At 42.9% G+C, this 23,383-nt stretch overlaps 2 protein-coding genes across 2 annotated transcripts; both read right to left on the bottom strand.

The window, feature by feature from the left end:
- Positions 1–1,627: 1,627 nt before the first annotated feature.
- On the bottom strand, positions 1,628–13,752 carry ticrr (TopBP1-interacting, checkpoint, and replication regulator). Its single transcript, XM_076089991.1, has 21 exons — positions 13,090–13,752; positions 12,288–12,525; positions 11,782–12,017; positions 10,919–11,156; positions 10,381–10,519; positions 10,098–10,225; positions 9,654–9,857; positions 9,377–9,522; positions 8,736–8,836; positions 8,424–8,517; positions 8,028–8,110; positions 7,568–7,798; positions 7,247–7,334; positions 6,905–6,983; positions 6,500–6,631; positions 6,227–6,317; positions 6,053–6,111; positions 5,356–5,633; positions 3,014–5,111; positions 2,697–2,825; positions 1,628–2,278 (listed from the first exon to the last, which is right to left on the bottom strand). The coding sequence occupies exons 1-21, from the start codon at positions 13,750–13,752 to the stop codon at positions 2,160–2,162; spliced, it is 5,574 nt and encodes a 1,857-aa protein (XP_075946106.1). The 3' UTR covers positions 1,628–2,159.
- A 7,589-nt stretch (positions 13,753–21,341) lies between these two features.
- Positions 21,342–22,873, bottom strand: cunh11orf96 (chromosome unknown C11orf96 homolog). The gene has a single exon (XM_076090030.1). It carries the CDS (start codon positions 22,450–22,452, stop codon positions 22,072–22,074), a length of 381 nt encoding a protein of 126 aa, XP_075946145.1. The 5' UTR covers positions 22,453–22,873; the 3' UTR covers positions 21,342–22,071.
- Positions 22,874–23,383: the final 510 nt, after the last annotated feature.

Below are 23,383 nucleotides of genomic sequence, written 5' to 3'. Positions count from 1 at the left end.
CCTAAAACACACGATGCAGTCACTTATTGGTAATTTTAAAAGGATAACTGGGATTTATTATTTATTTTGCATTAAAACTTATCTCAAGGTTAATTCAGTCATTCAGGCCATAAAAAACTGCTGCAACTTCCTCATAGCGATGCGTCACGGCTGATGTGCCTTAACTCTAGAGGAGCTCAGGTTCCACTGTTCAATGATATGATAAAGGTGCATTTCACTAAAGGTAACACAACGTATGACCTCCAACCTTTAGCAATAATCATTTCAGAAAACATCTGAGAGTACCACTCAATTTTTCTGATATGATTCTTAATAATAAATAATAATTTAAAAAAATAATTGTATCAAAGCAATAACTACAGACGGCGACACCTTAAACTCAAAGATCAGTCACTATTGTGACCTCATCTGACTAATGCAGACTTGTCAGTGGTGTTTAAGCATGACCACATAACTATGTGACCTAAACAGCTGCATGGTGACATTTACATTTAATTTGCCTCATCGATTTTGCCTTTTAATTTGAATATTAATTTGGCAATAGTCAGCAATAAGATCTGTGCACATGTGCAGTTACAGACCGGACCTCCTGACAGCGGCCCCTTCAGTCTCTTGTTTCCAGACAGAAGCCAAACTGTTTCCTACTCCTGAGCTCCTTCTGGAGGATCATTCAGTAATCTGTGGATTAGAGAGGAAATAGTGGGCATTCAGTACTCGGATCAAAGTTCACATGGCATTCCTGCAGTACATGGAATTAGTTTAACACACAGAAAGATGTATTTGAACAAATCAGGAAAGTACTGATCAGATTTTTTCAGTCCCGATCCCGGAGCTTTGAGTATCGGCTGATACGATACCGCTGTTTGATTACCAACATTAAGGCGACATCAGGCTCGACTGGAACATTGCTTTCCTGACTTTTTAAAAAGAAATGCAACACAGAAATACATAGATATAAACGTACTGAGCTGTTATTATATAAAGAACCTGTGCACTAGCAAATTGGTAAAAAAAGAAACCTCTTTAATACATTTGGACAAAACTTAAACAGGAATTTCTTTTGTAATCTACATTCCTACTGTGACAAATTCAAATGTCTGTTATTAAAAAAAGACCCGTTTTGTCCACTAGGTGGAATGGTGTTTCAGTGGCAGCCTGTACGCCAGAGAGAACTGGTATAGAAACACAGCACACATAAGAGCCGTGTCACCTTAAATGACTCATGACACATGATGTTCAACGGATTCCTGCCAGAAACAATAAGCAGTTCTGATGAAATAGAGAAAATCTAATTCCTGATCAGACTATAATCATGAAGCTTATCTGCAGCTATTCAAATATAATTTCCTGTGTGCAACAATCCTACTATACTTTATACCTCCGGAGAACTGACCTTTGAACAGGTGTGTGATTACGAGAAGCTCTCCTTTTATTTGCTGGTCGCTGATAAAGTTGAATTATAAAAGTCACTCAGAGAAGAAAGTCTGCTCAGTGAAAGGTGGTGGTTTGCGTTTCTGTACAAAGTTTTTCCTGCTTTGTCAATTATTCAAAAAAACAAGTGAATCCTGACAAAGCAGGGAGAGTTCAAGATAAAGAAACACATTCTCAATAACTTAATTAAGAAAACTGATATTTATTTACATAAGACTTTGGTAACATAAGAAGTTTACAATCTGAATCAATCATTAGGCCATTCCCTGTCACTTAAAAGCAGGTTTATGACAAAAACAAACAAATAAATAAACATGAATAGTATATCAACAAACTTTAGACTTGATTGTAAATTTGCTTATTACAACTTTGAAAAACGATGACGTAATATCACCATTTCCAACGTGTTAACTTCACAGAGACCCGTGCAGAGAACACGGCCTACTTTGAATGATAAAACCATTAAATAGGAAAAGTTTTAAACATCTCGGCAGAACTGCATAACTTCTCATCTCGGTGCTCAGCCAGACTACGATCTTAACATGTCATGATTAAAACAAAAGGCCACCGGTTAGAACAGAAACGCTCGGGACTGAAAGGGACACTCATTCATGTGCAGAGGGCTTTCAAGCGGGGCTTCAAAGACATCTTTCATCAAAAGCACTCCTGATGAAACATGGCGGAGAACTTCACAGTAGAAACACAGAATGGATCATCTTTCTGACGGTTCAGTGAAGCAGCCTCTTCCTGCTGTAGGTCTTCCCCGTGTTTGAGTGTCTGATCGGCTGGCTGAAGGGAGAGCCGTCCACTCCGTCCACCTCCACCGTCCTCCCCGATGAGGCCTCATCTACAACGTTTAGGAAAGAACGAGGATTGTTGGGTAACGTCAGGTTCATTGTATTGATTGTATTGGGTTCACTTGAACAAAATACACCACATGGATAAGAGCATGTGGACAGTCGAACACCGAGACACTTTGTGACTAAGGATGCAACTGAAACGATTAGTCAATTAATCAATATGTCGATGTACAGAATAATAATTGAAACTGATTAATTGTTTCAGTTATTTTTCAAGCAGAAACAATCCCAATATTCTTTTGACTCCAGCCTCTCAAATGAGAGGACTTCCAACGCATTTATTTTTGTTATTTGGACTGTTTTGGTCAATCAAAACAAGACATTTGAAGTTGTCATGTTTGACAACTTAATTAACTGGTCAAAATAAAAAGATAACTGTAAAGACACGAGCGTTAGAGATCTTACCTTTAAAATGTGGCGTTCTCTGACTAGAAGAGCCCGTTCTGCTCTTGAACAACAGTGGAGAGTGAGTGAGGGCCAGAATCCCACTCGTTGTGACCGGCTTCCTCACCTTTGAGCTGGGAGGAGTCGCGACTGTCAAAAGGCAGGAAACATATAATAAAATATATATAATATAATATTGAATTTCAGTAATCTATCAACCAAACAGCATAACATGCATTCATCACAACTTTACATGTGTGAACGCACAGTAAATACTGATTTAGAATCTAGAAGCTATGTAAGGGATCTCAGCTGTGATGTGGGGAACTATAGCTTACTTGACTTGACGTCTCCAATTCCAGCGGCCCAGATGACGTCTTCTTCTGCTCTCTGAGGATCCGTCTGCTGAGCCAGCTTCTCCGTCCAGTACAAGTCTTCCACTGAGGAAAGAGGGGACGCATCTGCCCCAGATGGGGAAGACTGTTTGGAAGCCAGAGAAAATATTGCGGCTTTGTAGTTTGAAGGCTCGTCCGCGTCGTCCGCGTCGTCCACGTCCTGCAGTCTGCTAACTCCGAGCTCGGCTTCCTCCAGCAACTCCGCCAGCAACGGCTCCCCCTTCGGGCTGCGATCCTTGCCCCCGCCCACACCAATCTGAGCCCTCTTCCTGCGCGGCCAGCTGCTGAAGTTGTCCGGGGTCACCTTCCCTACACTCTGAGGGGAAGGAGTGAGGGGAATGATGTCTGCAGTTGCCACCGGAGACATGGTTCCCGCAGGATGGCGTGTAGGGGTGTAAGACTGGCAGATGTAAGTTTGGACGCTTCCACCTTTTCCAGGCGTGCTCTTGGCCGGAGTGACATGAGTACAGATGGACGGATCTCTGTGCTTAGAGAACAAAGCCAAGGGGCTTTCCAGCTGAGAAGGTTTCACACAAACTAAAGGGCTCCCAGCTCCCGAATCGCCCGCATTCATGGAATCTGTGCGTTTGATTTTGAGCTTGGGAAGTCCTGATGTTTGCATTTCCAATTCAACTTGGTAAGTCAGAGGATTAGGAGTCGCCATGCCCTTTTGTCGACTCGGTCTTGCGGGGCCTCTAGGGGTTGAAAACCGAGGGGATTCGTTCCCGTACCCCAAGCGAGCAGCAGCCTCCCTCTGTTGGCGGTCCGGGGTCTGCCGGAAGCCGTAGATCCGGCCAGGTGTGCCTTGCGTTGGCACGAGGGATTTAGGAGCGACTTCGTTTGGCAAAAAGTCTTCACTGGACTTCGAGGGCTTCCGTGAAAAGCTTATGTTCATTTTGATACCTCCACTAAACTGGGTCTTTACAACTGCAGCATCTACAATGTCCATACTGTCATCGTCTGTGGACGCGGAGTTAAAACACGAAGAGTCAAACTGCTGTGAATCTGTGTGGGAACGAGAGTCCGTTTCAGAGGTTTGGGAAGGTTCGGCTCGTACCTCGTCTTTTGTATCCGACTGCATGTTCTTTTCCACAACATTCTCACTCGACTGGGATCTGGTGGTTTCAGCACCTTGACCCGACCGTGTTCTTCTCAGGGACTTAGCTGAAGTGTCTGAACTTTCTGAACTACTACTACATCCCACTGGTGTCAATACTGGCCTACACGGGGATGCAATGTTTGAACCTTTGCCTGGAGTTCGTCCAGAGCGAGTGATCATTTTGTGAGGAGGACTAGGGGTCTTGGGTTGAGTTCTAGTGAGAGGTGAGAGGTGGTGGACTGGAGGTGGTGTGCATGGCGGAGGAGGCATTTCCAGTAGACCGACAGCATCACCTTTTTCAGGTGTTTTCATCCCGTTGTGAACTTTTTCAGATGACCTCTGATGTTTTTCAAGTGTCAAAATTACATTTTCAGAAACCCTCACTAGGCTCACTTGACAAGTCTTTTCTGGGGTCTTGAAAATGTCTCTTTTAGTGTTTGTGCCTTTGACAGGACTGCTGAGCTTGCTGGGTGTTTTCAACAGTCGAGGCGACGTGCGGGACGTGGTACGAGGAGACTCTGGCACCTTGAAAGCAACACTGTTCTCCGACACTGGGCATTTTCGAGGGGATGGAGACCACGTGACACTCTTCTTTGGAGTCTTAGAAATCGGGCTATTGAGAAGATGTAATCCAGAAGCGGAGAGGCATTCGACCAAGGCCTTGACTGGAGTCCGGAGGATTCCCTTCAGTGGGCTCTCCTTGGTAGGTGTCTCTACCAACAGAGTCTGTCTGGCTGGAGATCTGAAAGGACTGCCTCTCAGAGCCGGACCAAGTTCACGTGAGCCACCTGCTACAGGGCTCTGTGCAACAGGGAAAACACGCATCCTTGATGGAGGGGGGGTTTTGGGGGACCTTGAGGTTCGAGGGGTCTTGGGTGTTGTGATACCAGCCATGGCTCTCCCACATTTGCCAGGTGACCTTGTTGGAGTTTTATTTGGACTCTGAAACAAACACACAGAAAAAGATCCATTAAACCTGCAATAACTTGATTTGTTTGGCCACTTAGGGGCATCAGAAACCAGCTGCTTTGTATAATAATCCACCAGAAATAGAACAACACATTTCCTGTGGTAGCACTTTACACAGGGTTGGGTGTGTTTAAATTACAATACCAGTAGCCTTATAATGATACAGATACCAACTGAGTTGATACAAGATATCGAGTACCGAAAAGAAAGAACTTACCTCAAAGACACTGGAGTCTGTGGACAGCCGGGACCTGGTGAGCCTGGTTGCACAAGACCGGTCAGACGGACAACCGGAGGAATCAGCAGCCCCAAAAAGAAGACGCATGGGAGACCGAACTGTCTTTACATTAACCTCACTGATTCTGCCGTCGCTGAGAGAAAGCTGCGACGCAGAGAGAGCCCTGTCCAGGTTGCGGGAGCGAGGTTGAGAACTCGAGTAGAAGATGTTTGAGTGTCTTCGAGCAAACGCCTTTATCCTTGGGCTCCTCCTCAGGTCTGATGCAAAACCAAAGCACAGGAGGACTTATGTTAGTGAGTTATGGGTAGTGTTTCAAGGAAACAAAACTAATTAAATCAATTGTCAAACGACAGAGGAGTGAAAAGCATTCAAATATAATGTATTTTGAAGTGAATTAAGTCAATGGCTGAATGCAAGATTAAGATAATAAGTAATGTGAGCCTCTTTATTTCAAGCTAAATAAGATTCAGTTTCTTTAAAATAAATATACGTTAATAACATAGAACCCCAAGACTTCTGCTGTGTTTAAATCTTGGATTATTTACTTCATTTCAAAAGACTACACACACTTTTGTTGTGTACTTAAACACCAGACAAAGCCAGAGTGTAATTCTCACATTCATGTAAATGTATTGTGTGATAAAAACAACAAAAGACTGTGACATCAGTAAAATACCGTCTGCAGGCTTTACTGGCGACTCTTCCACGATGCACTCCTCAGATGGGACAGAGCTCCTGAAAACAAAAACACAACACAATAATTAGCATCTTCAGATCATTTTTGGGTCATAAAATACGTAGAATTACTTTAAAAAAGCCTCGATGAGGCAAACTGTTGATAAATACATACCGTCCTCTTTTCTGTCTGTATAGGAGGCGACTGGACACCTGCTTGTGGTGAGGTGTTTCACACACTTTCTTTGTCAGAAGTTTGTGCCTCTCTGAAAAGCAAGAATTTGAAAACAATGAACAGGATGTTTGGAGGGGATCACAAAAAACACACTAAACTTCTGCCTAACGGTCAGTCTAACAGTCAACAACAAGGCTAAATGGCTAAACACTGAAAGTAAAAGGTTCTCCGCCGGCCTTTCTTCCAATGGATTTGCAATAATTAAATGTCTACCTTCAGATTCAAGAGCCCGCTTGCGTTTCAAGCCTTCCACTGCGGACACAGACTGGCTCCTTGGCAGCTTGGCTTTCTTTGAGGGGGAAACGATCTCTTCGTTGAACAGGTTTCTTCTCACCTTCGTCACCTCTGTGGACGATCGCAACAAGGTCTGTATTTAGGACTCTCGACCCGATATTACTAAATGTCTACGTTGATACTGTTCTCAAAATCTGCCTTTAGACTATAAAACAATCTCCCCAGGTCAGCTTGAAAGCAGGATGGAAAGAGTTTCTAGTTTGCTTTTTTTGTGGAAAAAAAACTGGCTCAATTCAGTTTAAAAATCAGTCAAAAGATGAGATTGCGGGTTGAGTAGGCAGGTGGCGCTGCTTGTGTCTAACTTAGAAGTAAAGTAGAACATACCTTGTGTTTCTTGTTTCTGAGGTTTAGGTTGTGGTTCTGCAACAGGTTTCTCCAAAGCAACGGAGACCTTTGATTTGGACTAAAGCAAAACACAATAAATCAGGTAAAGACATATGGATTAGCTAAAATAACCAAGAAAAGGTTTTGCAAATGTCATCTCAGGTCTGTTATTTGGGCGATGGTCTTCACACACGACAACTCAGTAAGCATTTGAGAAACGAGACGATCAGTAACACATTTAAATGTCTACACACCTTTGGATGAGGTGTTGTGAAAATACTACTTGAACAAAGTTTTATAATAATCCAACAGAAACATCATGAGTATCTTTGGTCATCTTACAGCTCTTGTAGTCTTTTTGGGGATCTCTATTTGGCGAAGACTCTGTGATGATTCAGTCATGCTGCGGTGACGAGTCAGCATCCCACTCCTAAAAAAAAAAAAAAGAAGAGCAAAGAACCCTTAACACTCGGACATATTTATCTTACAAAATACACATCTCATTAAACAATACAATCGATTATGAATCTATTTCAGTGAAATTGAAAGAACATAATCATCTGTCTCCTCCTTGTTGTAGCATCTAAGTTTTTTATTTATTTTTTATTCCAGGCCTTTCCATAACAACACGAGTGTCATTCCAACATTCAGCCTCCACCTCACCTCCTCTTGCTGGCGGAGCGATTTCGCAGGTCCTGCAGTCGATCACTGCCGTCTGAAAGCATGCTGCGTGTGGACAGAGGCGGTGAGGAGGCTGACGGAGAAACGCTGTCCTTGGCCACCGACTCATCGCTGAAGAAGTCAGAAGGCAGAACAGCCACCAGAGCCTCAGGGAGCTGGGTGCCCAGACTGTGGTAGATGTCTGCAAGCACTCTGGGGACGGTGGTCAGGAAGCTGCCATGACACAGACAGACTAATGTAACAACTATAGAGGAGGAAGCTCACTTAAAACCACTGTTTGCGATTACAAATCAATGCTGTGATGCATTATTATCTACTTTGTTTCCAAACAAATCAGCGATGCATTCGATACATTTACTCTAGCATAACACAATGTATTTATTCTTCTTTTCACTGATCTGGGTACAAAGAATCCCATCCCTGCAGCCCCTCACACACTTACCCTGGGAGGACTTCATCTCCCAGGAACCTTGCGAGGCAAACTGGATCTTTAGTTAAGGAGATAATCCTGAGCATTTCAGCCACCTGAGGAACAGAAGAGGTAAGAATTTACTTTAACCATAAACTTTGCTGGTCAAAATGTTTTCAGGATGTTAATAAAAATACGTTAAATGTGGGAATATTTCCATACAATCGGATATCTGATATTTTGTGATGTTAACAATCTATGAAATGAATGATTCCGTTTACCGTCAGTCTAAGAAGAACAATAACAACCAGCCAAATACTGACAGAAGCACCTGTTATTCATCAGTATAGTGTACAAAGAATCACTGCTACACGACATACTCTGTAAGAAGATTCAACTGCACCAGTGACTCAAAGGCGAGCATCTTACCTCCTCTGCCATCTGATCAACATCCAGTGAGTCAGACTGCTCCGTGGAGAAAAGTCTGCACAAGTCCAACCTCAGCAGAGCCTGAAGCTTGCACCTAGAGGACACAATCTGTGTTACTGACACATAAATACAATTCATTTGACCGTGGAATAGAACTGTGATTTATGAAGGAGGATGAGCAGAAACACACAAGCACATTTCACACCTCGGAGAGAGCCAGTATGCCCACAGACAGGTGTTAAAGTGGCTGGTGAGCTGAGTTTTACTGACTCTAAAAACAAAGAGAACACACAAAAGGTACAAAGCACTCACTCTCTGACTTTGCCATCGACGTCAGCAGCCGAGCCATAGAGCTGCCTGACTGATTTGCCGGACTTGAGAAGGTGCTGCTGGACAAACAGGGAGGTCTTTACCTGCAAAGAAGGGAGAACATCTTAGATATGCAAATTAATAACATTGGACTTATATGCACTTTATGTGACGCACTTAAAGCTTTCATTATTCTGACAGGAAAAGTTCCTGCTTTTTATAAGCATTAAAAAGCCACAGAGATGTTTATGAATGAATGAGTTGTCCTTATTTACATTGCCCTGTTATTTGAAACCAATATATAGACTACCAGCCGACTGTTGGGCTCATTTTCTGTAAGCAGTGTAGCATTAAAGCATGGCAGAATGTGTGTGGATGAAGCATTACGTTGTCAAAGTTTACTCTGGTTCTCTGTCTCTGGACCTCCCTAGATGGCTACGAGCTGGCTGCTCCATATCCACTGCTTTAAATCATTCATACATGTAAATAAAAACTGAAATCACAATGTATGACTATCTACAATTGTGCAGCACAAGCCTCTATCAGTTCATCCAGAGTAAGATAATAATAACCAGTCTGCTGTAACGATGAAAGAGGGTCAGGTCCTAGTCTTGAAGAACATGTAAAGCTGCCGCGTGTCTCACCTGCAGGTCTGATTCTGTCCCGAGGAAGGTTTTCACAGTGAACAGGAGCTGGTGGACAGCGGTGAGGAGGGACGAGTCTCTCTCTGCCATCGTCTTCTCATAACTGCATTTCAGATGGGACAGCAGCTCTGCCTCACTAGCGAAACCTGGGCAACACGGGAGAAGGTACATTAGATGTGCAACTTTATCAAAACGTTGACTTTTGACACTTTAGGAAATATGCGTATCCACTTTAACAGGGTGATAATTTGAGGATTGATTTAACAGAGACACTCACTGATGGTGGTGGTTCCTCCAGACTTGTTCCGGTCACTTGACCGTCTCTTCCCCGGTCTCTCTGGCCCTCTGCACTCGGCACCAAGCTGCTCCGCCTCGGCCTGGTTCTTTTGGGCTTTGACATTCAGCCGCGCCACATTCAGCATCTGCAATGAGCGGCTCATTGTCTTCATCTTCTGTTTCACCGGTGTGCGCTGGGCGCCACCTGTAGATCAAGGATGGGAAATGTTCAGATCAACTTTTCGTGCCACGTTCCCTCGTGATAACATCTCGATAAGAACATACTGGAAACTAAACCATTTTCTCACAATTTAAACTTTCATTATACTTAAGAGGATAATTGGTAAGTCCCAATATTCTAAATTTAACTTTAATACTTTTACAAATTTCTCAACCTTTGTAGAATTCCTGGAATGTGCATAAAAATTAAGACGGGCTTCCTCACGTTTCTTGCCCCTCTTGGCATCTGCTCCCCGGGATGTTTGATACAATTCAGCCAGACCGCTGATCAGCTCCTGCTGTAGGACAGACTGCTCCTCCTCGTCCCTCTGCTCTGGCACTGCATCCAGCAACCTGCTCAACAAAGTAAGTAAAACAACAGGACCATCCGTCACTTTTTGTGCCAAGAGTTGTGTTTAAAACTTAACAGAAATTCTTGCCAAGTGCCAAAATTCTTGCCAAGTGCCAAAAGTGCCAAGTACAAATTCTACCAACGATTGAAATCTTACCTCATTGACTCCATTAAATGGGAACTCACTCCTGACTGGTCTGACTGAGGGAACCAACTCTCCAACACGCCGTTTGTCAGCGGGCAATGGCTGACTTCCTGCTGAGCCCACTCAGGAACTGGATGATCCTTTGGTTGGTCTGAGCAATAAAAAAACAACAATTAACAGCGAGCAATACAACCTACATTATAAATAAAATATATACTGTAACCATCAAACACATTTAAATGTTTTGATGTCTCTAATATTTGCAATTTTAATTAGGCATGTACATAGATAAAAATAAAAATAGCCATCTACCATTACATACGAAAAAGTAAAATAAGAATATTATACCATCCTGTTGAAGTGTAGTAAATGTAACCAATGACTTGTTTACTTTTAACAGCTACAAGTCAACTCCAACCTTTTGGTAACTATTTTTGCTGACATAATCACATGTGTTTTTCAAAACACTGATAAATATACGCAGACATTTTTCCAAAGACATCCGTTTGATGTTTTGGAACCTAAATATTATATATTGTTCTATCCTCACCATCAACAGTGTCCTCCTCCTCCTCCTCCATGATGTCATACACTACTCCCAGAACACTGCTCACAATATCTGGCAGTTCAGCCGAGGTTTCCGCTGTGGCCGGTGTAATGACTTCGGTGGTCAAGAACTGGTCGTGCTCAGTGACTTCAGACTGGAGGACGGTGAGCAGAGCTGTCGAGTGTGACATGGGCGAGAGGACAGCCGAGCACACCAGGCCGCTGTCATTCACCTCAGAGAGCTGGGAGAACAAGCACAAGGCGGGAAAAAGGGCAGGTTACGGTTAATCAAGTGCAAGTAAACATTTTCTTGGGTCGCACCGGTGCACCTGACACATAGCAGGTCTGTCTCTGTGTGTGTTGAGTTATTTTTTTAAAATAATGCATGTGTGTGAAACCGAAAGCCTGTGCTCCTCGGGCGACATCGCTGCCTTAAAACATAACATTAAGTCAAAACAAAGAGATTTATTGACAATTATTTAGTCAAAAAATTACTGCGGTGCCAGTTACACCTGTCCTGAGAAGTCCAGCAAAGACCAGAAATCCTCGCCGGAGGAAACCGCTCCACCACCTGTCTCCTCTGTCCCTGGTAAGATGACTAATTCTGAGCTGACATCTTTGGCCTGACCCCCACTGGGCTATTGGTATGCCAATATACTGCATAACCTGTTCCCAGCCCCAGATCTCTACACCCTCAACAACTACACACACACAATTAAACTGCGTTAATCATAAACATAAAAAAATTAAGACATCCAGTTCATTAAGAGTTACTGTGGGATGAAGTGTTGATATAGAGTGATGTGTGTTCTTCCAACTGAGATAATGAGACTCTTGTGGAAAAACAGCACTGTTTGGATGTCTCACCATGTGCAGAGCATGAGAAGACAGCTCCATCAGGAGATGCTGGAAGGCAGCAGCTGCTCCCTGGTCATTGCTGCTGGAGCACTGTAGCACCCATGACTCTGTGGATGTCTGTCTGAGTGACGAGTCATCCCAGTCCCGCAGCACTCCTTTTAGACACACTTCCACCGACTCTGGGAGAAGCCTCTGTCTGCGAGACACTGGCTCAACCATGATGCCACAGCTCTGTGTCATGTCACCTGGGAGGGTGAAGAACAACACAACACACTTAAATGTTCATTCTCAACTTCATGTTTAATGTGCTTGATGTCCCTTGCATCTCATATCAAGACGAAGATTAGAAGAAGATTAAATCCTAAAACAATGAGGATGTACAGTATAAAGTCTCACAATTATCTTGCATCTGTATTAAAACTATAGATCACATTAATAGTTTTAACAGATGCACTATTTCAGGCTTGTTTGAGTGAGAACAGATGGTGATAAGAGTTCACTTCCATGTTACCAACCTTGCTCCCACCGCAGAACACCGCCTATGACAGGAAAAGCCAAGCGGTGCTGCCTTTCAGAAGACAGCAAGTATTCAATGCTGGACTTGAATGCAAAAGCCTCTCTCCTGAAGCCTGCGTCTGGATTATGACTGGAGCAGAGGTTCAGCATTGCAACCACGGGGATCACTCTGCCACCTAGCTGAGCTAGGACCTCAGACAGCTTGTCAAAGCCGAGGTGATCCTCACAACTCATGACCTGCAAGAAGGCAAAATATCCAAGTTGTTAAAGTCAGTGGAAATTGTAATTTGCTTTAACAGCCTGTTTGGATTGGTGCTATTCTATAATTCACAATGAATGATTAAACAGCTCGGAGTATGAGGTAATTTTAGGTTAATGCCGTAATCATGCAGGTTTTAAAATATCTACAAATCTGTTTTCTCATTTGGTGTTTTGATATCGGTGCTGCCCAACAGGTCACTGAAAAATCTCCTATAGGTGCTTAATTGTGACAGTAAAGTCCACAGGATATACGTAAATTGACACTGATCTCTATCTCAACAGGCCAAAAAGTGTGATACACAGTAGCCTAAATGTTGATATACGAGCTTCTACGGCTGCATTAGCCACATAAAAGCAGTGAGTGACACTTACCTGCTTTACAACCACAACTAAGTTACACAAAATAGTATTGGAAAGCAGAGCTATTTATATAGAAATTATTTATTATGAACTTACTTAGTTATATATGTTGTGATTTCAGATTTTGTCAAAATTGTCCAGGTGCATTATAGTAATATTCTCGACTGCTACAGTACTCACCTGAACATGTGATCTACTGTCAATCCAGTGCAGCACTACCTGTCGCTGAATCAGCATGTCGTGAAGCACCCTGGGTAATATGTGCTCTGTCACATCTGTCGGCAGGTCACGGTTTCCCAAAGAAAGATAGTCCACAAGTTGTGTCCTGGAACGTGGACACTCCGACACAACAAACACCACATTCCTCCAGTTGTTTGAAACATCCTCCTCCTGTGAAACGCTGGGCTTTCCAGCTCGGCTCGACTTCCGCGGCCTCAAGGACAGTTTAGTGGGAGATGTGATGTCTGGTCTGTCCCACTGGAAGTCCAGCAGGGTCTCTTTGAGTGCGTTTTGAACGGAGGCAGAATGATTGTATTGCTGCTTCTGCTGCTGGGACGGGCACGGTTTATCCTTCAGGTCAAACTTTGCTTCAAACTCTATTTCAAAGTCCTCAAACGTTTTGTGGCGAAGCTCCTTAAAGTCCGATCCCCTTGATAGAGGGCTCGCATTGCGGCCAGGCCTGGATTGAAAGAATTTATAACCCCAGCGAACTTTGTCAAATCCATACTTGTAGCCGAAATGCAGTAGGGTTTGTAATATTCCTCGTTTCAGGAGATGGTTCTTGACTTCCAGTTGATCTCCGTAATCCACATCGATAACAAAAACCAAGTTGTGTAGAGCCATAACGTCAACTACGGTGTCCCAGAGACCTTAACTCAACGATAAGCCATGAACACAGGTCAGCCGTGCTCCAATGTATTCAGGTCCGCCATTCACATCTGCCAACTAAGGACACTTCATGTTTCTAGCTATCCTGCTAACGCCAGCTAGCTAGCTAGCATAGCTACCAAGACTAAAGTTTACGTGATTACAAACTAGCTTCGACCAGTGTAACATAGGTGTAGCGCTCACCGTCAAATAACATGGCACCTGACGTAGAAAATAAACACGCCCAAACTTATTTCGATATCAAAACTGCTTAACGTGTCCATATTACGTTAAATCCCTATTTAAACTCGTCCATATTCGCCATTTTCTCGGTCCCGTTTGTCCTTAACCGTTCGCGCTCCTTGAACAGGAGCCCGCCCCCTCACTGTGATTGGTTACATCCTGCAACAACAACAACCTCATTGGTCCGAAATGAAGCGTCAGCTGTCCGGCGATTCGCCCTAAATCCCTTGTTAACTTTCCATTGGGTAAATGCTCCGTCAATCAAATCTATACAAATAGAAACACTGACAGGCATCACTTGCGTTTAACTTTTAAAAACTAACGTTGCTTCTTGGTAATGAATTATGTAGAGTTAAAAGTACCCTACATAATTGGATGGATTTACACTTTTTAATGCTCAAAGTAAATATTTAAACATTTTGTATTTATTATAAAACGACATTGGACCATGGATTACCTAGCAAACTAAAATGAGCCTATGTATCTGAGGGCAACAGGATAAAATAAGATATAACTTTATGTATGCCAAAGGGAAATTGTTGTGCAGCAGTTGCAGTAAAGTAGGAAAGAATAAAGACTTCAAAAATATCAATACATGTGCAATGTCCACTTCGTCTCAGCTGCTTGATCTGTGTTTGTTTATAGGAAAGTGAAAAAATAAAAATGGGCAATGGGCAATGGCATCAGTTCTTTTTTTGTTATGCTGGTTCACAGATGATTATTCACTTGCTCTGGTGTGCTAAGTAAAGCAGTGAGAATCAGAGCTTTGGCATCCTCAACCATTCTCTCACTCTCATTGCCTAAAATGGAAAAATAAACTCTCATTCAGAGCAACATTTGGCATTGATCTGTAGGTCTGGGTCTTCTCATTGGTTTTTGAATGTTCCCTCAAGTTTTAAGCAAAGTAGGATGCTCTGACTACAGACCAGAAAAAATCCCATGCAATGGTGTACTCAGTATGTCGTTGGCCTATTTCAATTCAATGACTACACATATGTAAGTATAAACTGTATATGACATTTTGAGAGTATATAATAAGAATGTATGCAAGATAATAAACCATAATAAAAGACCTAAACCCTTGACACTGGGTTTATTGTCTCAAAGTACAAAGTACATGGACCCAGCTTCTCTGTTTTTCAGATAATTTGTGAACGGGGTAAGTGTAGTATCTTCCTGCTTCTCCCCTGGGCTGGAGGGCAAACCAAGAAAAATAAAGATTTAAAGAAAATAGAACATCAGGAGAGGAGGTATGTGGGTCACTTTCTGTTTTGCATCCGTAATCACCTCTTTTCTACAGCACCAGGGGGAGATGAAGAGCTTTGAAATAGAGAGAGAGAGAGATGAAAGGAGCATGCTGAATGTTCGAATCTATACTCTGCTTTCTGTGTCCCACCAGACACCCTCTAAGTCAAAACACCAGGATATAGGTCGGGGAAGCATTTAGGAGAATGCTGTTGCTAAGACACTTATGAATGCACAAATATTGTCAATTACATATTACACTGCCGCTATATCTCGGGGGGGGGGGGGGGGGTGGGGTGTTGCAATGGGGATACAGTCTGTCTCAGTTCAACAAGGGAGTGTGCCGCCTGCAACTGAGCAGTGCTCTCAGAGCTCCATAGTGGGATCTCCCTTCAGTGCTAAAACACAAGCGCTCTATGTACCCATAGTGGAGCCCGACCTTAAGTTCATGTCTCACAAAACAGCTTCCTTCTTCACTATATGTTCTGCCAAGAGAGTGTTACATCTGTAAGTGAGGAATGTTTGAGCTTGAAGGCTGATAACACATCCCTCATTTTTTGCACAGAGTGGTAAAACATCAGACGGTTGACCAAGTGGTCGAGACCAATGCAATTCAACTCAATCTGGCTCAGCCACGGGGAGAAGTGGGCCTGCTAACCTTGTGTCCAGTGAGGGCACAAAGGGCTTATATTGTACGCACTCAGTCTCCAAGGTGCGCACACTCTCAAGTCATTTGTTTGTTTAAGTAATAAGAAGTTGGGGCTTCCCGTGACCAAACTGTGTTTATCCCATTGGATTGTTGACACTGTCTCTGGGGCCTATTTTAGGCAGAACCTCCCAGTCCCAGGTGACTTGGTAGCTTACTCCACCAGAGGTGTAGCCACTTCCTGGGCCACTTTAAAAGGGGTCCCTCTTTCAGAAATCTGTGCAGCAATGTGGCATCCACTGTACCATTGGGTTCTGCTGTTCTGCTCTCAGCTGCTGAGCGAGGATGCAAGGGTGTGGTGTCCTCTGTTCCTCGTGATGCTGATGGTACAAGTCATCCAAGATAAAAACCTGTGTTGTCTGAGTGAGTTCAAAAGAGAAAAAACACACAATAGAACTAACATGCTGCTCACCATGATGTCCTCCAGACTGTGTGTGGAATCACTGAGCAGATGCTCTCAGTTTGGCAGAGAGGACTCTTGTTCCAAGGCAATTATGGTATTAGATATTATAAATGCGGACATGTACGAAAGTGCACATCACTAGAGCAGCCCTGTCACAATGTAAATTAAGTAATCTTTGCGTCACTGAAGTGGGAAAGACTTCAGTTTGGTGCAACCTGAAAACCTTTCCTCACCTTAGTGACCCTAAAGGTAAATCTCTCTGCCCCCACACAGCGGCCTCCTGGCTTGTGTTTGTATTACAAACAAGGCAGAGAACTGTGGCTTGGTATGACAACATTCTCCGCTTGTTTTGGGGACATTTTGAGATAATGTGTCACTTTCCAAATTGTTGAAATCTGATGCCAAATAAAATCTAAATATGTTAGACACATAATATAATAAAACATAATAAGAATAATGAGAGCAGGAGGAAACCAGGCAAAATAAAATGAGCAAGATCCCTTTTGTTAATTGACAGATTTAAAATAAATTGCTTTCACACGACCAGGATATCTTTTTTCACATAAAAACAGGCAACGTTTGGTGTTTGTTTTATGCTACGGTGACCTTTCTTACATGCATCATCTGTCTGTATCATGAAGCCCAGTTTAACAGATTGGCCTGATTCATAATAAAAACAATCCTCCATACACACTGTTTTTATCTTAAACAAAGTCTGGGAAGGTAATACACCTTTGTGAGGGATTATGATGTCTATATAATGTCTGTTATTATTTCTCAGAAGAGAGAGGACCAAATCAGATTTAGTAAAATTACATTTTGGTTCTAGTTCTCATGAAGCTGAAGTGTTCTCACCATAACTCCCATGAGATACCTACTGGTTTTGGAAAATGTACTTGTTCCATGCGGCTGTTTCTGATTTCTATTCCACGTCACGTTATTGTCTGTCCTGTGTGTCCATGTTAAAACATTTTATGTTGTCTCTTTTGTTGTACACGATTAAACACATTCCATGTTTATTAAAAGCAGTAGATAAAAGCAAACAAAAACAAAGTAATCAAAAGCAGAAATCAGACATGTATTAAGCTAAATGTACTTAAAAAAACAAAACAGGCAGATATTTTTCTGAATGGATGGAACAATGCAACATCATGTCATTAAAAAGTAAAGCACTTAATGCATATAATATCACTTTTACTTACTTTTAGCATGTAAAAATATTAGTTAATTCTTATAGACTAGCACAGAGTGCTTCCTACAGATCTTGATGTAATTTACAGCTGTTGATCCTATATAAGATAAGAGGAAATGTGTACACTTCCACTTGGATGAATCATAGCGTCAGTGGGAGGCTGTGCATTTGTGTTTGCTGTCGGCTCTGTCTCATCGAGTCTGGCAGGGCAGACAGCGAACACACTGTAATTACAGTATAGCGCACTTAAAGCAGTGATGTTGCCTTTCAAACAGCTTGGCATCCCACCTACAATGACTGGGGGAAAAAATAAACAAACGCATCTGCACTTTAACAAGATTACGTCTTTTCAGCCTCCACGTTTGAGGACTGGCCAGACATGGTGCCCTTTTAAGCTGTTTTTTCTTTGACCAGGATGTTAACAAAGACACTATGCACATCGCAGGGTCGCGTGAACCCTCTTTTAACTCTCCTACTGTTATCCTGATGATTTTAAGATTCAACTTATTGCTGCTCAGGTCTGGTTCCTTCCTCCGATCCTCTAAGAGGGGACGCTTTAACCTTTAATGAGCTGGAGTGTAATCAGAGCTTCAATCTCAGAGCTTTGGAAAAAAAGCAAAGGTGAAAATTCCTTTGGTGTCCAGACACCAGGCTTTACATTTTTCATTTTGAGGAAAGAAGTGTACAGTTAGTCACACTCTTCCCTCGTCTTTCTGGCAACATTTTGGTTTGAATCAGTTTCTATAAAATGTATCTCAAACCGTAAGACCCTGAGCATCTGACATGCAGTTAGAATCAGACAATGAAACTAATTCGGCGAGAAATGTCCTCATACATAGGATTTGGTGGGGACAAAATGTTGTTTGATATATTACATTAATGCTTTTGCACATCTCCTCTGCAACATAAAAATATAGGTTGCTGGAGAAAGTAAGTGGAAAGTGGCGGTCTGAACCGGATCATCCGTCAACCTCATGATGACAAATGTTCTGTTTCTCTCTCTCTCTTTCTCAGAACTCTTCTACAACCCTTAAGTAAACTTTCAGTGACGCAAATGCTTCCAGAGTTACATTGCGGCACATAAAAACAGGCAGTAATTCTGCTGTGGATGTGGTCAAGTATGACAGCTCGAGACAAACACTGGCTAATGTGTGTTTTTGTGTGAGAGATGAGGAGAGAGGCATGGAGACATTGTGCTACCAGCTGGTCTTTGTCCAGTTTATTTAGTTTTATTTAGAGTCAACCATATATATTGGCCCGGTGTCATAAATACTCACTAGAACACCAAATTTGTATTAATCCCTGATTAAAAATAGTCCCCAACAAATGCTCTATTTACTCCTGTTTGATACACGTTTGCTAAAAACTACAGTGCCCAGCTGTTTTGACAAAGTACATAACCTTTAAAAAATGATGAAACTATATATTTCAGTCTCGTTTTGAGGACGTACAGTATGTCCTGATGTGGGAATCAATTGGCTTGAGGGTAGGTGCCACAGAGAGAGTAGGGAAGTCCGAAAGTGTTACGGACGAACATTTGTTGGTTTTAGTCTTTTCATAGGATTTGTTGACAATAAGTAAAACACTGCTACCCCTTTCTGTCTCACAGACACTGATCTCCAATATGTGTCCGTCACAGACATCACCGTCCAACACTTCAGCCGTCATACGTCTGGAGAGAACATCCCTCTCATCTTGAAGATGTACTTCCTCAGAGTCTACCCGGATGGAAGTCTTGCATCACGTTCCCCTTGTCACCGAGCGGATCGGGAGACAACGGTTATTAGGACGGCCGTGGAGGGCACTTCTGTCATCAGGCTGGTGGTTATCGTGTAACTGAGTTCACTGACGGCAACCTGACATTACTGAACGTGCGTCACCAGCCCAGCATGCATGCAGTAGAGGCAACCAAGTATTGTGTGTTTACATATGGGTCGGACGTCAGTTTAGCTTAACAATAACACTGGAGACGGACAGCCAGTAAAGGCTACATGTCACCTCCCAGTGTCTCGTAACTTCCTCTTTTATGTACTCCTGATTCAGTCATATATGCAGTGGCGGCTGGTGGAAAGTTTTCTAGGTAGGGCCATCCAATCAATTACAGCAAACGTCCCAGTATGATTTAATGCAAAACAATAAGGTATCAAACACGCATTACTACTTTGCAGTTAAATATTTAACATTTATTCCAACACGAAAAAAAGCAGTAAATAACACTTTGATAAACACGTCAGGACATCTTATTTTTGTCACACTCACAGGGAATTCAGTATAATATATATATATACAGTATATATATACATGTATATATATATCATATAATAATATTCAGTATAATATAAAACACACATACATATATAGATAATATCTATATATGTATGTGTATGTCTATTATATAGATATACAGTATATATCTATACAATATAATACAATATAACGTGTATTTATTGAGATGCCCCTATGGACCTTGTTATAGGAGGTAAAGATCAGGAGAAGTAAACATGAAGTGTAATTATGAATACTGATGTTAAATTAAGCTATGATGAGTTTTCACTGTTAATTTAACATCTCAATTAAATGTTGATGCCTCCATGACCAAGTTAAGCAGATGAGACTGAGGACAACTATGTAGAAGAAAAGATGTTCACTTTGCCTAATATGTAGCTTGACAGAGTTCTCCATGTGTGTCCTGGTGTTCTCATGTTTCCTTACCTCCTCATCCCTCACTCCCTAACTGTCCGTGCTGGATCTGTCCCCGTTGTTTTAAAAAGCTAAATAAGTTATTAGCATGACGTCATCCAGCTAGCCAAACCTGTCTGGTGTACAGCTAGTAGAGAAGCTTCGCATGTACTGCTTCCCTTTCCCGCTAGTCTGCTGTCTGATTGTGAGGTCAGGCTGATCTGGGATCTGCAGAATCTCCACCAAAGTTCTCCTCTCAAACGGGTCTTGGAGGAGTAGTGCTCGCGCTGGCGCTCGCCTGTAGAGACTTCTCCTGACGAGAACGCGCAGCTCGGGGCCAAAGTCGTTTGGCCCCGAGCTGCGCGTTCTCGTCAGCTGAATCTATTTGAGGACGCTGATTGGCTAAATTGTATGTCACTTATTTATATCTTTAATCAGCAATTGTTTAAACTGCTTCATAGACCCGCCTCCTGTGGGCCATTTCTCGATGGCCCCAGCGCTGCTGAGACATGCGGAGAGGCGGCGAGGACGTGCAGGAAAAGCATATATTTTGCGCAGATATCATAATTTACAAATATTACTGGGCACATTCCATATTTCAAAAACACAAAAATTGACAATTTGTAAAATGTATTATTATTATAATTTTTTTTTTTGTAGCTCAAGGTGGGGCCACTATTGGCCAGCCGCCACTGGTCGGTCATATGCATTTCTGATGGGATTTTATGTCTTCACCCATAATGTCTCTGTCATACATCAACCAATAGGGTCCATATTGTTTTCTCAGATCTGTTGTCCTGGTGGTGAGACTTGTTGACCTTTGCAGGTCTTTATTATTGATTACATGTCTTAGTTTCTTTCTGTTTCACTGTAGTTAGATGTACTGTATTAAATCAGGATAACAGTGTCAATTCAGTTGATATCAAAAAATGTCTGAATAACACAGAACTCAATGCAGACTTTTGTTCGTTTCAGCAAATGCACTTTCTCAATATAAATCACAGAATGAATTAGAGAATGACTCAAAATACTTGAAAATATTTATTAAAGTACATATGGCAAACATTGTAATATATATGTATAAAGTAAAACAAATATAAAGTATAAAGGTTATGATTTTGTTTCAAAGTCAAGTTGACTTTAGAAGTCAGAAAGAGCAATAAAATATCACATCTACAACTCCACTTGGTTATGAACAAAGAATAAGAGAATAAATAAAGACATTTAGAGAGGCATTTTGATTTGCTCAGGAATTGAAGCAAGAGATTTCATTCACGGTGAAGCTGTGAAACAAGAGCTTCAACTCTCTTGACAAATACAACGGTACTCTACCGCTTCAGTGACGGCCAGGTCACTTCCGTCGCTCAGTCAAAGTATTTACAGTGTGTGTAATCAGTGTAACTCACAAGATTAATTCAACAGTCCTTTCTATGGTGACTGGTCAAGTAGAAAAATCTGATTTGAACCAAAAATTCCTATACAACTTTAAAATGGAGAAATAAAAACCAACTTTCATCATTCAAGTTTTCCTCACAGACATGTACAGTAGAAAAGGAATACATTTGAAGAGTGTGCTCAATGCAGCGTCATCTGCTACTTTTTCCACTCATCGCATCTATACAGCAGTATAACCAGCCTGTGCATCTCGGAGCTATACACCTGTTGATATGTTAGTATTAAATGCAGCGTATGACAGCAGCAGCTTACACACACAGGCAGGCTGGCAGACAGGCCAGTTTGGTTCAGTTCAGTTGGCCTCCGTTCGAAGCGGCGTCAAGGCGAAAGGGAGGAACACGGGTGGCAGGAGATGGGCACGTCCCACGCCGCTCACTGGGTGGAGTCGGAGTCACTGGAGTCCAGGCTGGCCTGTGTAGGTGTGGGGGTGCAGCTGTGATGGGCAGCCGGCGGGCAATGGAGGGTCTGCGTGCTCCGCCGCAGGTTCTCCAGGGACTGCAGGAAGGAACGGCGTGCCCTCTCCTCCTCCAGGGGCGAGGAACCCTCTTCCTCTACCTCTGCGATCTCAGCAAAGGTGACAGGCTGTGTTTTGAAGCGGGCCTCGCGAGGTCGGCGGGAGCGGCTCTTGCCCCTCGCTGGGCCCTTGGGGACGGGCAGCTGCTGGGGGAACTCCTCCATGGCCGAGGCCATCAGGTGGGCCGGCAGAACGTGGAAGCCGGAGGCCTCCATGACCATCTGACGCACAGCAGCCATTGGTAGAACAGAAGCCCAAATGGAAATTGAATCTGGTTTAAATCAAATGCAACACCAAGCGTGGACACAGCTGAAAGACGACGGCCGACGTCTCAAAACTTAGTTTTTTCTTGTTCTTTCTGGTGAAGAGAAGTCTCTGTCTCAGTAGCCACAACACAAGAGTTCGTCCAAAGCCAAACAAATGGACCCTCAAAAACCTCCAAGTCCAGGCACACTGAAGAGTACCAGTCTTAACGAAACAAGAGCCCTTGAGCTGCTCGGGTCAGCATCTGTTCTTCACTCCTCGATGTGAACGCTTCTGTTTCAACTGGTGCCCGATGTCTCTTTTCTCTCTGGCTGTTTCTCGTTTTGTGTTTGTGAATCTCAGTCCGCTGAAGTTAATGCCACTGACAGCTCCAGCACTCTCTTTTATAGCAGCTCACTACCCTCTCTCTCTCTCTCTCTCTCTCTCTCTCTCTCTCTCTCTCTCTCTCTCTCTCTCCCTTCTCCCTGTTTGCCAGGTCCCTCCCTCTTCCCTCCTTCCCTCTCCGTCATGGTTCCGGCCTTCAGAGCAAGACAGCCAGCCAGAGTCACCCCACCAAAATAAACATATGAGGAGAGAATATGTGTGTGTGTGTGTGTGTGTGTGTGTGTGTGTGTGTGTGTGTGTGTGCTTGGGTGAGGGGGCAGAGAGAATTAGAGACAGAAATGGAGACGTAAAATGGATGCAGAACAGAGACACCACAGAAGAGAATAAGAAAAGTGGACATAACCAAAGTCACAAAATGCAGGACAGAGTCCTTGGAACGGACGACCAAATAACTACAAATAACTAAAGCCTGATTTGTGCTCGCTGCATACGGGAGGGTCACGAGAGCGGCAGGTTTTCAGCTGTCTTTGGTCATAGTTTGTTTCTGCACTGTACTTTTGCTCTGGTTTATGCTCTTAGATG

The sequence above is a fragment of the Anarhichas minor genome, unplaced genomic scaffold (genome assembly GCF_050575085.1).
Source record: "Anarhichas minor isolate MPS153535 unplaced genomic scaffold, ASM5057508v1 ptg000011l, whole genome shotgun sequence".
NCBI classification, from domain to species: domain Eukaryota; kingdom Metazoa; phylum Chordata; class Actinopteri; order Perciformes; family Anarhichadidae; genus Anarhichas; species Anarhichas minor.
The sequence above is the reverse complement of the archived record's forward strand: the minus strand, read 5'-3'. Positions and strand labels throughout refer to the sequence as shown.